This window comes from Limulus polyphemus, unplaced genomic scaffold (assembly GCF_000517525.1).
Source record: "Limulus polyphemus unplaced genomic scaffold, Limulus_polyphemus-2.1.2 Scaffold333, whole genome shotgun sequence".
In the NCBI taxonomy this organism is placed as follows: Eukaryota; Metazoa; Arthropoda; class Merostomata; order Xiphosura; family Limulidae; genus Limulus; species Limulus polyphemus.
In genome coordinates, this window is record NW_013665943.1 from 585,982 (window position 1) to 603,343 (window position 17,362).

The 17,362-nt window shown below is 33.9% G+C and overlaps 1 protein-coding gene across 1 annotated transcript in view; it reads left to right on the plus strand.

Annotated features, from left to right (window-relative positions):
- The window catches only part of LOC106457450 (dynein heavy chain 8, axonemal-like), a 459,787-nt gene extending 447,740 nt beyond the window's left edge, over window positions 1–12,047 (plus strand). The window contains exons 82-84 of the mRNA XM_022383398.1: window positions 3,541–3,730; window positions 6,966–7,087; window positions 11,510–12,047. Of these exons, the coding sequence (XP_022239106.1) occupies window positions 3,541–3,730; window positions 6,966–7,087; window positions 11,510–11,797 (600 nt within the window). The 3' untranslated portion in view covers window positions 11,798–12,047. The remainder of the gene's footprint in view (window positions 1–3,540; window positions 3,731–6,965; window positions 7,088–11,509) is intronic.
- Window positions 12,048–17,362: the final 5,315 nt, after the last annotated feature.

Sequence of the window (17,362 nt, forward strand, 5' to 3'; positions counted from 1 at the left end):
TTAGGGACGGCTAGCGCAGATAGCCCTCGTGTAGCTTTGCGCGAAATTCCAAAAAACAAACAAACAAACTTATCTGATGATAAGTCAATACTATGGATCAAAATGCTGTAATTATTAAAATCAGAACTTGCCTACTCTAAAAGTTGCTGTTTATTGTATTTCTGAATTAATCATTCAGTTCAGTAAGTTCCTCACTAAATGTAATTAAGACAAAGTTCTTTCTGCTGCTGTAATCTGGATAAACTTCTGTATGAGTTGTATATAATATACAATAGTGCCTATACTATTACCTAGCCTTTTGGTAATGTAATGAGCTGCCAACTTCTCTTTTGACTCAGCAAGACAATGGCCAGTATTCGAGTTGACTTTATAGGCTTCATATCTATGCAGCTACAACAAGATGATTCAATTAAGTTATATTCTATGCCTTTTGTCACACAATAGTGGAGAGAATATCTGGTTTTCTATGTTTGAAAATACCAAACTTTTAAAACTATTGCTAACTTAAAAATATTTTAAGTTTTCTATATTGTAAGCTATAAGCATCAAAGCTGACTTTCCAGAGCAGACAGTAGATGGCAAATTTGAATGGTTTCCATGTCTAGGGTATACTAAAAACACACCTATCCTTCTCATTCAACCTAATGTTCTTTGATTATCTTATCATACTTCCTCTTCTGTCTTTTGGTCACTTTTTTCATCTATTCATATGTGATCTCGTGTATGCCATCAAATGTAGAATGCAACCATCTTACTTGTTCTTGTGAACATTTTGGCAATTGCTCAGCTAGTCAGGCCATATATGAGGCCTACTGGGAGTGCAAATTCATGTCCAACCATTAACGTGTTTGGAGAACAGATGGTAGGCTACTGCTCTGATTTGTGGTATGTCATCATTACATGTGGCAGTTCAATCTGTGTTAGAAATTATACAGTTTATAATTAGAACAAGCCATTTAGCCAAACCACTAGACTTCATCTCACCTAGTACCTTAAACAACTGATCAAACAGCTGATTGTTGATATTTGCTCTTTGATCAATATAAACCTCCTCTGTTGCTCCAAAGCAAACAATCCACTTCTTAGCTAAATTATTGGTAACTATTTGAGCTACTGATCTAACAGTGCATGTGCTTTATCCCACTTACTGAACTAATCAGTTACAACCAGGCTAGCAATTACCATGGGTTGTTTTGGCGAGTGGTTAAGCAATTGGATGATTTTTGTTCTAGGCTGTATAGGCTGTACTGTGTTTACATCATCACTCTACATTTTTGTGGGAATGCAGCCACTAAATTTGTCCCGACAGGGATGGCTTTAGTATAAGCATCATAGTAACTAGAGTCAATATGCTACTCCAAGGTCAAACTTGGGTTGCGAGCTATAACTTCCACATATGCATATGTATATGCTACAACTCCAGTAATCTAAGCTAGTTACAGTCCTGAATGTGAGAGGTTCCATGGTGTTCTTTGATATATATATATATTATGTAATGTTTGGAAATTCTTTGAAATCTCAGGGCCACTAACTGCATTGTAGGTCAAGTACCATATCTGGTTGGACTGTAGAGATGAGAACTTTTTCTTCCATACTTATGAATGATCAGACAGTTACCAGAACTTGCATACTTCTATACTATGTTTATCAGTCTATATTACTGCACTTCACCTTGCAGCACAGCTAGATCTGGATCCTTTAACTGTTCTTCTAAAAGCTTATTTTCATCGTACTTGGTATCTAGGACATTTTATTAATGAATAAGATCTTACCTTCTAGAGGTAAAGGTGATCTACATTTTCATTCTCTGTACAGTGAAGTTATACTCCTGCAGCTTTATGATTCAACACACAGTTATATCTTCCAATTTCCTAAAGTTTTTATCAGCCTTTTCAACAGTGGATATCTTGATTAATACTACAACTGCAAGTTGTTCTTTTTTTTTCTTTGTACAGTAATGGGATTTAGTGGATGTTAGCATTCAGCTCTTGCATACTATAACATGCACCACACATTACTGCATTTGTGATAGCACTGTTTCAATTTCACTACCACTAGCATATATACCCAAGATGAATGGAAATATTTCAAAAACAGGATTAAACTTCATTTCACAGTGCCACTGTTGTAAAAATGGTAGCCACAAAGAATCTATAATTTCATACAAAGCCAAAAAAATTTTCAAACTTCCAATCTACCACTGCTTTTATTTTGAAGGGTCTGTAAGCACTCCACCCATACTCATTATGTGTCTGAGAAACTACATGCATTAATATGAAGGAAAAGCTTTCTGGCTTCATTTTCAAAACACATTTGTCATAAGCATTGTGTTAGGTTTTTATAAGTGTGGATGGGCAGGATTATTTACAGTAGGTGTCTGTGACTTGTTGGTGATACATTTCAATAACAATGGACAGCACACAATCCACTTTTTTAAAATAACATATTCAAAACAAGTCAAAATTATGTACAAAAATTCATTAGCCTGTTGGTTATCACAGTTGTATCCAGAGCTTTAAGTAATTGTCTCCTTTTCATCAAAGTCCACACAGATGGGTTTAATTACTTTAGAAACCATCCATTATGGCTAAACTCACATGCAGTCTAACTTCACTTTTACTTTCACTAACTTTCTTTCTGTATCTGCACATATTTATAACATGTGACAGAAAAATCTAGAAATATCTAGCCCTCTAGTTACAGTAATATGACACATAACGAGAAAAAGTAAGAAGCTTTGAGTAAGATGATGTCAATAATATTACAAAAGCCTAGTACAACAATTAAACTACATACACAATGTATGACTCATACATAGTTACATAATGAAACTTGGCATAACTATTGCTTTTAAACTAATTAACTTTTAACACACTTGTTATGAAAACTAAATAATAACTCTTCAATTGAACAGTCTTGTATATCCAACACATTGAAATACCATGTGTTAGTTTTAGCATGTAAAACATAACAAACCTGAATTCTAGGTGAGTACATCATCATTTACTAAATACTTATTAATTACCATCCTCCTGAATAAAATGTCATGTCACCCTGATTTATAACATCCTATATTATCATATTGATTGACTTTTATCTCTCTAGAATAACATCACTAATACATTCATGCAATCATCCTAAATTTATGCTTTTGTTTTGTACATTAACAGTAGCCTTGTATAATAAAATAATTACTATTGGAAGAAAATATTTTAGCTATAAATATCTGTAACATCATTCTGGAAAGATAACATATCTGCTTAAGCACTAAAATTTAAAAAACCCTTAATCCATTCTCCTAGAATTAAGTCATTTTACAAATTCCTAGATTTGAAATTTTGTCTCTCAGGAAAAGTAGTACATGTAATAGTTTTCTTTAAACATGTATAGATAAGACGAATTGACAAGAAATATTATGTTTAGTACTGTTCTTGTTTTTATTTTATTTTCTTGTGTCATGCTGTGTTATTACATTATTCTCTTACTTCTTAATTTTCTTTGTCTTGATATATTTTTGCTAATCAACCTTCTTCTATGAAGAACCTTCGTGATGTTCTTGATAGCATCTATGATACAAAAGTTCCAGAAATTTGGAAGCATATTTCATGGGAGTCTACTACCATTGGGTTCTGGTTCACTGAGCTGCTAGAGAGAAATACCCAATTTTCTTCTTGGATATTTGAAAAACGACCTGATGTTTTCTGGATGACAGGATTCTTCAATCCTCAGGGTAATGTTTAAAGTTTTTTAACCTACCATGCAAAATGAATATCAACTTTAAATTTGTCAGTATATTTTTATTACCATTTTATGATATTTGAAAAGTAATGTTTCAAAATTAAATTTAAAATTTTAAGTTTATGAATTGTGCACACAGGTTTTGAAGTGAACCAAATAAATAACATTTATGTACTTATAGTAACTCTGATAATAATTAAAAACCATCATTCTAACCAAATTAAGTAACCATCAAACTATTAAATGTTCAGTTTTCCTGAATGGATAGCTTTTATATTGATGTTTATTAATGTGAATAGCATCTCAACTACCATTATGTCTGTCATTTACAAACTAGTATAAAGTGCCATGATATTAGGCAAAAGGCCTTGTCAGCACTGGATATATCAGATATAGTATGGTTGACATATCGTACATTCTTCTTTACTTTCACTTAGAAGTTCTCATTAACAATGTTTGTGAAATAGATATTTGCTGCATATTCATATTTAATGAAATCTTTAATTTTCAAGATCTTTAATTCCTTAAATGCTTCCACTTTTTCTGAAAATGGTGCATTAGGAGTGCCACATATAGTTTTACACACACACACTTATATATATATGTGTATATTGTTGCGTCTCTGTTCATTTGTTAATTTCCCGTAAAATTTCTTCCCGAGGAACTTCAGCGATACAAGTCCTTTTTTAAATAAAACTAGTTTATTCTTTCTCAATACAACTTTGCAATACACAGAATTTCCACAGTCACTTTAACTCAAACACCTGCTATAATTCACAACGATTCACACACTTTACTTACGATCACTACCACTCACTTGACTCAATTATCTGTCTATCTGCTGCGATTCTCTATGCCTTCACTTTTTTTATCTCCGCATTATTTGCCGGGCTTATATACTAAAATAGAGGGCGCCTGGAAAAGACTACTAAGACCTACTAAGTCTCTAACATTTGTTACTTTTCTTAAAAACCATTTAACAATAAATAAAAAACATACATAAAAATCAAAAAATTTAGCACTTACTTTATATCCTTTGCTTTAGATTGCATGGTTTAGTAAATATATTTTTTCTCATTTTATTGGTTGTCCAAATTAGTTCATATGGATTTCAAATATGCATCTTAAAAAATAATAAATACATCAGACACTGGATTAGAGCTTTAAAAAACGAATATAATTTATAACTAACCTACAAATAGATTAAAAAAAATCATTACTAATCAGAGAAATACCTTTAGTCTAAACACATCAAGCCTTCCCTGCAAATTTTTTACTTTTATAACTAAAACTAAACAATTGTCTGATTTATGTAATGTAGAATTTTACATTTCTGTTGACTATAAACATGTCCAATAACAATGTCAGAAAAAATTATAAACATCTCTTAAAAGATATTCGATATAGGATGGATGTCAGCATGGATTGAACAAATATAGTGATATCTTAGTAAAGTACATACAGGTGGTACAGTTTAAGCTTAATAATAGGTTGCCAAGTTTGCTACACCAGAATGTACTTGATTGTAGAGTAGATGTGAAATCCATAAATTTGGCTATGTATTGAAAGTGTGGGAAACATTGATGCATAATTGGAATGTCAGTTTATCCAATCACATCTTATACTGAATCATGGATTCTTGACCTGTCATCTTGTGAAAAGGCCTTAGGTGATAATATCATGCTTGCTCTTGTTATTAACCTGTTCAGTTGAAGCAAGTTAATTTTTGGGGATTGGAAGATATTCTAGACCTGAATATACAGTCCATCATTGAGTTGGTGGATCTAGCAAAGGTGCTTCTAACTATTATGTACATAGAGTCCATGTAATATTCAGCCCCCCAGCCTATGGAGATTGATAGATTTCTGCTAATCCCTGTATTCCACATGATCACATTTTGTTGTGATGGATTAAGAGAGAAAATGTTGAGAGGATTGAGCAGTAGCTGGGCATCTGTTGATTTCCAGGCTCTTCTTGAGTGGGCAGTGAGCAAACTACCTGCTTTATTCTCCTACAAACCTGGTGCCTCTTTTTCCTGGCTGAAAGAATGATTGCCAAAGGCAGGACCCAGCCAACCACCACAGAGGGAGCTAACAACTAAGGTAGACAGCAAAATTAGATGTTATGTCTTCTTTCTCTTTGATGGTTGCCACAAGTGTTGATGCTATAGAAAAGAAGTATGTTCATACCTTCATGGGATACGTGTTCCAAATGGGAGGATGTTTGACAAGATTCCTTGGTGTCAGTACAAAGACAAACTTAGCAAGGAGGATAGAATTGTAATACTGGAAATATGGCACAACAAGAGAGGCTCCATCCCACACTTCAGCTGCTATGGAAACTGTTGTGACTTGAAGAACTTTGGCTTCCTCATTGTCAATGATGGAAAAGATAGGGAAAACAGGAGCTCCCTGTAGAGTACTGAGCCTGCATAACAGAGAAGAATGACTCAAGAGTGATGAAGTGGAAGCATCACTCTAGGTTCAGAAGCACTAATAGATTGCAGCCTGGATCCTAAGCCTGTGAGAGGAATATCTCAGTCTAGAACATAAGATTCAGGATTACAGGGCTGCTAACTATGCAAGGAGTTGGCCAAAATATGAAGAAACTCTATAAAGCCACAGAGATCCTACATAGGTTGTTGTCAGAGGGATATAGGTCGACAGTGACCCTGGAGGTCTACTTGCTACTCTGTAGATTCATTGGAGCTCCTGAGTGCAAATATGTATATTTTTGTAAATTTACATATTTTGTTTTATTACTTATCTGAATCTTCTTTTTCTTTTCTTTTTTTTTTGCACATATTATTAAATTATTAGGTCTGTTATAAAGGGTTTCAACTTATGATTAAAGAGTTTGTATATTATAATTTGCTTATATAAATATCATGAAATTTGGAGTTTATTCATCTCTATAGTTTTGTACTCAAACAATAATTGGCTTGATTTTAACTAACATCCAACAGTAATAAAAAGACCTGATATTGAATGAGAGTAATATTTAGGTTTGAAATAAGGGAATAGTCTTTAAGATTTAGCATAAAAATGTATATGAATCTTACATTAAAGGATATGCTTTTAAGGGTTGTATGTAATATATTTTGTCTATTACAGAATTTATGATTTTTTTAAAAAATTGTTTCACAAATAAAAAGTTCTTCAACTATTGATGAATTGATGTAATGCTTGCTTTTTATTCTTATTATAGTTTTATTTTTTTCACCACAGGTTTCCTAACAGCTATGAGACAAGAAGTGACACGTGCTCACAGAGGCTGGGCGTTGGATTCTGTTACACTGCACAATGAAGTACTACGCCATTTCAAGGAAGAAATCTCTTCACCACCACAGGTTAATTATTATATTTTTTACTGTTCAGGCAGAGTAATTGTGAGACACTCTTATATATATATATATATATATATATATAATTTACTATCTTTTTTCAGAATACTTTTCATAAGAACTTGTAACACTATATCACTTCACGTTTACTAGCATCCTACCACAGTCTAAAAGTGACTAGTATTTAGTTTTGGAGAAGCTGAAAAATGAATTTTACCTCAAACACTGCATAAAGAGCTTATTCATTTTAAACAGTGCTTTTTAATGTGATGAATGAAATATTCAAGCTGATACTCACTTGAGAGTTTTAATAACAGTCAATACAAAACGTACTTTTGTAATATGATTAAGATACTAAGCACTGTAACTTAAAATTTTTGTTAAATGTTTGATATTGTATGATCAATAAAGTTACTAACATGCATTGACAAAGATACAATAGTTTATAATGAAAACTTGATAACATACTATTACTAGGTGCATTGAAGAGTAAAACACCTTTAAAATTTCATAGTGCACTTATTTTACTTATTAATATCTATTTCTGATAAGGTACATTATCTACTCTCACATAAATAGCTGTTCTTGTTCAGTGCTGGCCTCTATAGTGCACTTATTTTACTTATTAATATCTATTTCTGATAAGGTACATTATCTACTCTCACATAAATAGCTGTTCTTGTTCAGTGCTGGCCTCTATATGCCCAAATATTTTTATGCATGCCACAAGCCTTTTTTCTCCCCTCCATTGGAATTGACTAATTCCAATGCATCTCTCAGGCAACTCTTCATGCAACAACCCTTCACCAATAAGAATGTGACATACTTTCATTACGTATGTGACTCCCTCTATTCAATTCTACCTAACTATCACTTCTCACTTGGCAGTACTCATGTTTTCCCACCCTCCTCGGATATTAGGGTTCATGCTGAGCAATTTACTTCACAATTGGTTAAGAGTTCCAGCATGCCTTGCCCTCCATGGGCTATAGATTAGTTTGTTCATCAAGCTGACTGTCCATTTCTCAACTCTCAGCAGTTGGGGGTCTATTTTACCGAGGGGGCGGTCCCCGATTTTCCTGTGCATTTAACCCATGCCAAGTTTTCTTGCCTTTGTATTACCCTTATTTCACTTCTATGGTATTTACCTACCATTCTTCTCTTTTCCAAGGCAATACACCGAGATCTTCAATCTTGGGTTCTAGGGTAGCCTTGTCCCACACCTTTCGTTTTTCCTGATATCATATCATATTTACCTCTTCTACACTTCCTCTGTTGATGTGTTCCTTCCAGATTTATCGTCCACTGTGGCAAGCTGCCCTTCCAGACTAGGATGTTAATGTGGTCCTCCACTGCCTTACTTTGCCTCTGTTTGAACAACTTTACACATGCTCCTTGTATCACCTTTCCCTTAAGATGTATTTCCTTCTCCTCTTAACCTGTGGACATTGGAAGTCTGATTTATTTGTCATTCATGTTTCAAGTACTCTTTATCATCCTACATAATTTCTCCATAATCAAGATCATTCTTTCTTCCCTAATACTTCAGCGGCTAGGGAAGGTACTTGCTCCTTTTTGCCAATTTACCTTCATTCCATTTCTAACCTTTATCCTAGGCCTGATCCGGATAAACTTCTATGTCCTGTACATGCTCTTTGCTATTATATTGTCTGCACGGCTTCCTTCCATGGTGCCTATTCCCACATCCTTTATTCCTTGGCAGCCATCCTATGTTCATGCTCTTTCTCCTTCCACTCTCACCTATTGGGTTTGGCTTTTGATTCAATTGGCTTATTCCTCATTATCATCTTCCTCCCGTACTTTGTCCAATGCGTCTTTTCATCAAATTCGACACCTTATCTATTCTCTGGCATCTCATCTTCGTCATCCATTGGAAGAATTTCTTCAATCAGGCATGTGGACTACTCCTCATGCATTCATCTCTCATTATATGCATAGGATCACCATTTCTTCTTCTTCGTGCTGTTGTCTTTTGGCTGTAGCCATTCTTCAGACTACAGTGAGACTTTGACTGGAGAAGTTATCTTTTATTATTCTTTTCAAGGGCCTTATTTCTCTTTTTATTATTATTACTCATTGTTTAAGAGTGGTGCCTGACTAGGCATTCTTTAACTGCTCAAATCCACACTGTCAAGCCATGTCGAATTGCATATTATAATTACATGGCCATGCAATTCACACTGCAGAGATGGGTGTTCTACAAGATTGCTTGTAGGTTTATCCTCGTGATACAATTGCTTCATAAGTTTGCCTGTTCTGGACTGTATCCACCCGTAGATTATATGAGTAAAGCAGAAGGGGATAGCTACCCATCCCAGCCATGCCTTGTAATGAAGAAATTGGTATGGTCTGATTTTATAAAATAGGGTTTCATGGTCACCCATTGCACTGTCTCTCCACTGAATTTTGCCTCCCATTTCTTCTAGTGGAGTTTCAGAGTCCTTACCACTGAATGGATTAATGAGATACAAACAAAATATAGAAACAATTATAAAACCATTCAATTGAGAGTAGGGCAGTGGTGTTCTGCTGGTGTAGCTGACATAATATCTTTCAATATGAAACATAAAAAAATGGGAGACATCAAATTTGCAGTTCACTCTTTAGATTAGGATCCCTCATCCTACTCCACGGGGATGTCGGTTCCCAGTGGCCGGGTTTTGGATTTAGAGTAGAACCAATCAACACAAGTCTTCACACATGTATTACAGTTATCTATATTCCTCCTTCATATATACTCCATAAGTGTTGTGGGTCATAGTGGAGGTAATTGCAGGTTGTTACGGTTCTTCCCTTCTGCTATTCCTCGATGTTTCTTATTCAGAGAATTTTAATGCTCTTGGGGTGGTTCCGGTTAATTTCTCTTTTGAGAGAGATGGTTTACATTATGTAGACATCTTTTTAATACCAAATGTCAGGTTTTCAGATCGATCGGTCAATTTATCATATTCACATGCACCCCATTCATGAGTCGGGGAAAACTATATTCCCTTCGGTCTCATGAACTTGAGGTGAAGATAGTATAATCCTTATTCCTACCCCACAGAGTTGTTGGTTCCTGGTGGCCTGGATTTTAGTTGACTTGCTGGTGGTATGATCCTCATCCTACCCCCACTTGGATGTCAATTCCCAGCAGCATGGGTTTTAGACATAGTTGACTTCCTGTGTATGGTCCATCACACCCTAGCCACTATACAACTAGGGGCACATACGTTTCATTTTACCCACTTTTATAATTTCTGGGATTGAGTTTCATAAATATTGCATGGTTCGGATTACTTTCCAGCCATAGTTCTCTCCAAATTGGATGTGCTCCTCTATTTTCTGCCCATATATGTGACATCTTTTTATAATGGGTGAAGAGTATACCTGGTTCAGATGTGGTGCAGTCTCCCTCATCAGATCTTAAAATCTGACTATCTCATTTTAGGGAGTATCCCTCAGATACTTTCAAAGGAAGCTTCTTTCTTCCACTCACACTAGTCCTCTACCTATTCAATGTGGGATTATAGCTATTTATGTGAGAGGAAGTAATGTACCATATTGGAAGTTATAATTTTTCCTATAGTGAAAATGTATTTCCAATAGGTATTTACCTCCTTTCACACTTCTCACCCTTCCTCCCAACTGAAAACCGGTGGTTCCATTTTCTACCAAAACTCGAAGTGATAGAATTGAATAGAGGAAGTCACATTCATAATGAGAGTATGTCGCACTTTGTTGGTGGAGGGTTGTGGCATGATGATTTGCATGAGAGAGATGCATTGGAATTAGTCAATTCCAATGGAGGGGAGGAAAAAAGCTTGTGGCATCTGTAAACAATTTTTTTGATATAGAGGGCAGCACTCAACAAGAATAGTTAGTTATGTGAAGTAAGGTTTTGGAAATACATTTTCAGTATAGATTATATTATATCTTGGTGAATCCAACAGTAGGTTGTTAGTAAACAACTTTGGAGATCTTCACCAGAATTTGATTGAATACTTCATGAAACAAAAAATTTTTAGAACATCACAAAATGAAATAGAAAAGTATGTATAACTGGAAAATAGAATGCCTATCTTTAATTCAAGTTTTTTCTGACTGTCAAAAATGATACATTCCTGACTTCAAATGTAGCAAATTGAATAAAGACTTAGATATATTTTGTTTATAGCAGTAAAATTTGTCTGTGAAATCGTTTTTTTTAATTAAATAATTAATTTCACTACATTAGCCAAAACAATACAGTTTTTGTATTATAAATAAAAAAGAAGATAACCTTAAAGTATTTATATCAGACAAAAAGTTTACAAAATGATTGTAATATACTATAAATGACTTTATACATTTGTGTGAATAATTGAAAGCCAAACTTTGTAGAAAAATACATATGATTTGTGTATACTTTTCAATTTCCTTTCAAAGGAAGGAGTTTATGTCCATGGACTATTTTTGGATGGTGCAGGATGGGATAGGAAGAACTGCAAGATCACAGAATCCCTTCCTAAAATGTTATTTACTTCTCTTCCTGTTGTACATATTTATGCAATTACTTCTACAGCTCCTAAAGACCAATGTCTCTATCAGTGTCCAGTATACAAGAAACCCAAGCGAACTGATCTTACTTACATCAATTCACTGTGGCTGAAAACATCACAGAACCCAGACCATTGGACTTTAAGAGGGGTAGCACTCCTCTGTGATATAAAATAGTCTCCTAAAACGATTTTCCCCTGAATTAGATAAAAAAAAATTCATATATACTTTCCAAAATTGAAAAAAGCATTAATTATACATTTATAAGTATTAACATAATCAGTTTTATTGTTTAAAAAATATTAATACTGTTATTAACTTTTTATTGCTATTAAATATATTGTTGGTGTTTGCCATGTCATTTTAATGACGTTGTTCCAATAACTGCTTTTATTTCTTGTAAATACTGTAATAAATAAATATCTTGTTCTTGAAAATTATTTATAAATTACTCTCATTTGGCACCACACTCAAGTTTTTAGGTGGTATATTAACAATAAAAATGTCATTATTGTCTTATTTTGAAATAATCATTATTTTCTTACATAGTGTAGTATTGTTATGTCTCTGTGTTCGTTTGTTAATTTTCCATAGAAATTCTTTCCGAGAAACTTCAGCAATACAAGTCCTTTCTTAATTAAAACTAGTTTATTCTTTCTCAATTCAACTTTGCAATACACTTAATTTCTACAGTCACTTTAACTTGAACACACGCTATAATTCACAATGATTCATGCACTTTACTTACGGTGGTTATCGGTGTCTACAACTTCAATCTCTCTCTTTGCTACGCCAGTTCCAGATGATTCTCTCCTTTGTCTGGTGTGCTTATATACAATTAAAAATGCGCACATAGCATGCGCTAACGTCTTCGCAAATTTTCTAGACACTCATCACGTGTTACCAGCGTCACGTGACTTCCGCTGTCGTAACAGTATATTCTAGTTCACAGGTTTCCCATAAATCAAGAAGAGAATGGTCCACAAAACAGGAGGTTCAACAGATATGATATTATAGAGTATGGGTCCATTTACTCTCTGGACACTGACTACATTTGTCAACAAAGAAAAAAATCAGTACAAAAAAATGCAGAACAACAACCTTTATTAAGACAAACACAATACATTAATGTGAAACAATACAAAGGCAAGTATCTGTAGAGATGTGTTGAACCAGTGAGTGATGGCTATAGAAAGTTTTAATGTTCATCTCACTAGTCTAGTGTGAGCCCAGTGTGTAAGCTACACTTAAATAAGTTTAGGATAAACTATGAAAAGACTCGCAGTTAAAACAAGTTACAGTGAAGCAATGTTAAGTTTAAAGAAATTCCTGAATCTAAATGAAAATCTCAGGAAACTCTAAACTGCTTCAATCTCTACAAAAGTCTAAAATCTCATCCAAAAGTCTACTTGACAGAAAAGCCCTAGTTTTAAGTACAAAACACAATAATAAAGCCATGCTACTCACACCACACTCTTGCAACACGTGACCTAAAGCCTCACACATTTCAGCATAGAGGCATGGATCCCCTGGACCATTGCATGATTTGCCAACAGAAAAGAGAGCTGTCTATTTCAAGATGTTACAGTGAAATAACAGCTATCTTCCCTGCAAGAGAACATACTTAATGAGCAGTTAGTGGTCCAAGTCTCATGTGCAGCTACATTAAGGATAACTCTTATTAAAAGAGACACGGTTATGTTTTTAATATAAGACAGTTGATGAACTAGTTCTGTTTAATTCAGGCCTTCATTTCTCTCATCATTGCATTTGGACAGGATCTATAGCATAGTCTCAAATAGCATGCTGTTTTATACTAGATTTGTTTTCACTTAACAAATTTGCATGTTCTTGTACATGTGCTTTTAGCTATCTGATGGTAAACCCAAAGTACTTAGAGCTGCATCTAAGTCATTTAATTAATAAACCACTTTTTATGTAATTAGAGATGATATTCTGTTTTTAAAACTGAAGAAATTTTGCAGTCTACTTTCTGATGTAAAAATCACATATAAATCTATCTGTGGATAAGTTCTATGAAAAAGCTTGTACAGCTGTTTCTTCACTAACATCAGATAGCACTATTGATGTTGTTTTTTTCAGCGTTACACAGAAGTAGCTTGATGCTTCTGACTTCCTCTAAATATTTCCATATGATGTTATCAACAAAATTCACTATAAAACCAGAAAATGTGTTAGTGATCTTATAAGTGCAATGGATCAAGATCTTGGCTAAAGTTTTCTTGAATAATAGTAAAAGTAAAGTAAAATGAAAATATAAACTTCTAAATGTCTTTTTTTTTTTAGGGAACTTCACATTTAAATTTACTTTTCAGTGATTCAACCTCCCTGTAGATCTTAAGTTCTTTGAGCAGTGAAAAATTCAATTTCCTCAAATATAAAGTCTTTATAAGTTAGTAATACCAAAGTTCATGGGCAATAAACACTTCAGCAACTAATAGAAAACTCTGTAGTAATGAAAATCCTTTGGTTATGGCACTAAAATTTCTACTCTGTGGTATTCTCAGGTTAACTGAAAATACTCTGGAGCTATATTGAACAAATCTGTCAAACAAGAGATTTAATCAGTATGCAGAATTATGGAGTGATCTTAAAAAAATATTTACTAACTTAGACTATGCTAACCAAAATAAAAAAGACTAAAAAGAAAGGTGATAAACAAAATGAATGGTCTTTAATAAAACACTACATAAAATCAGTATGTGTACCTGCTTGATCACAAATGGCCATTTCTCTACCAGGATGAATTAAACAAAGGTTTCTACTTAAAACAAAATCTCACATTTCCCTAGCACGACTGTGCTACCGCATGAAGCAACAACACCTAGATATTACTCTTACAACTATTAAATGACATTTTCCTCAATATCCTGGAACAAGTTCATTGTAAGCAATTATCTCAATGGGTGGTAACTGGTATTACTAACTTTGAAAATGACAAAGGAATAAGGGTAACGTGAAACAAGATCAACTTAAATTTTCTTGACCATGTGTTATGTGAAAACATCCACACATATATAGCACAAAGATAGATAGATAGATTCATAATAAATATTAATACTACAGAAAGAAAAACCAATGATATATCCCTATACCTCAGTAGTAAGTGGACTTCCATTAACCCTTTCACTGCAGCTGGGATGTATATTTCCCAATATACTGGGAAATATACATCCCAGCTGCAGTGAATGAGTTAAAAAACTTCGTGCAATACACAGGTATTGGAAGAACAACAAAATAGATAGAAACTGATAGAACCTTTGAACTTTAAAATCACAAAACCGTTTTGGAAAATATTTCAAAAAATCTTCTTATGTTACAACAAAGGACTGTGGTGTTAAATGATTGCATTTAATCTATCATTCTTAGAAAATATTTGGTTTATGTATCATAGTTGTAACAAAATCTATAAATTATATCACTTCAAGAGCTTTTAATGTAACCAAATGACCCGTTTAAAACATTTGCTGAGGCATAATAAATTAAAGATAAAATGAAAATTAAACATTCAAGAGGTTCCAATACAGTCCATAACTAAAAGTTGATTGTGACCCACTGGTGGTACACATGGCAGCAAACATGTTAACTATGTATTAACATAAAAATCTCAAGATTATGTTGAGCAATTTTTTCATGCATTTTGTCAAAAGGAAGGTGAATAATAACCCAAACAGTTTGCAGTTCAAGTGGACTGGAGAATTTTTGTTCTAAAAAAGTGGAAACTGTGCAAGTGTTGATATTTCTATCAACTTAATATTTGAGTTCAGGTGTCAGAATAATAGAAATTGACTGTATTGAGGAACATAATGATTGCAGTGAAATGTTGGATACCATTGCTCTAACAGTGTTTAAGGACAGTATTCTGTGTCATATTGGTGATTATTTGGTAAGAAAATTAAGTTGATTTTCTTGATCACATTGTAGGCAGGGATAGAACATCTGAAATATTGTAGTGATTAAATATTAGTCCCATCACAAAACCAAACAGGAAGACTTAGCTTTCTAGGTATCATGCCATATTATTTACAGTTTTTGCCCAGTTTTTTTTTTCAAAATAGCCACACTACTGTTTGCATTGAAAGGCAGATGTGTACAGAAATGTGAGGAAGCATTCTTGTTCCTAAAGTATGCTTTGGTAAAAACTTGGTGTTGACTTATCCTTACTGAGACTGTACATTCATCATGAATACTCATGCCAGTGATAGTGGAATTGGAGCAGTTGTGTTGCAGATATGTAATGGCATGAAATTGTGAAACCACATATATATGCCATACATTAACTGCTTTTAAATGCCAAAAATATATGATCATGAAGAAACTGGCTTCAATTATAGTATTTGTCTTTCATTATGTCCACTTCTGGTATGGTAGAAAAATTGACTTCTCAAGTGGTCCATGTTATCATTAAAATGGGTGAAAAATCTAAAAAGTATGATTGTACACTAGGTAACAATGCTGCAAGAGTGTAAATTTTTATACAACATTATCTGAATCAGAAGCATCCAATTTCTCACAGTTGAATGTTTAAAGTCTGAACTCTGTACAGCAGTGAAAGCCACTGCAACAATAGTGAAGAGCTTTATGAAGAATATCTGAAGAACATAAACATAGCAGGGTTGCTCTTTGCTATGGTGAAACCCAAGTGTCACAAACAGGCAAGTTTGGTATTAAGGTCAGTTATGAAAGCAGGATAGTGTTCTATACCATCATAATGAATCACTGAAGAGTAGTAACCATCTTATGATGCAACTAGTGGTCTCTTATACGGTAGATACTTCAGAGGTTTAGCATAATGCAAGGACAGGATGGTACAAAAGAGCATTATGCACCCTCCCAAATATGCAAAAGCATCTTTTTTCTGGTTTGAATTCACATAAAGATGTTCAGAGATAGTGTAGACACTGTATCATGTGCAGTGTCCCAAGGATTCTACTTGACAGAAACTTGATCTGACTGGTTTTATATCCAAAACAAAAATAATAAGTATCATTATAAGCTTTGTTGACATTGCATACTCTTAGTTATATGAGTATATCAAACCAGCTACGTTAATTATTGGGTTAATGTGTAGAATCTATCAATTACTTCACAAAGAGGGCAGAAACTCATCTTTTTGATTGATACTTTAGAATATTCCTTCACTGATGTGTTGACTGAATAATGGATAACATGATTCAGTGCACCTGAAGAGGTCCACACAGACTGAAGACCCAGTTCTAACAGCCAGTTGCTTTTAGAGGTTTGTTAATAGGAGTAGAGAAAAGACATATTTCACTATATTATCTTCAGTTCACTAGTTTAACTGAACAGGTAATACAGATTATCAAGCTGATGAATTTGGACAGATCAGTTTTCTATCAAAACTGTGTAGTTAAGTTTTGTAGCATAAATGCATTGTTTTATCTTCAAGAACAAACACGTGATTCGATGTTAGGGCACAAATGTGTATCTAAAACTTCCAGCACAAGTCTTCTATCAAGTTTGTGTAGTTTTAGTCTTAAAGCAAAAACATACACCTAGTACATCTGTGTAGTTCTATTTTCTAGCAAAACTGTGGGATTCAAACTGCCAGCAACTAGTACACTTCATCTAACACAACTGTGAAATTCTAGGTTCTCATACAACTATACTGTTTAGTCTTCAAGCAAACATATACAGTTCTGTCTTTTAGCACAAGTGAGTAGTTTCCTTTCTAACCACAACTGTGTTGTTCTATCATCC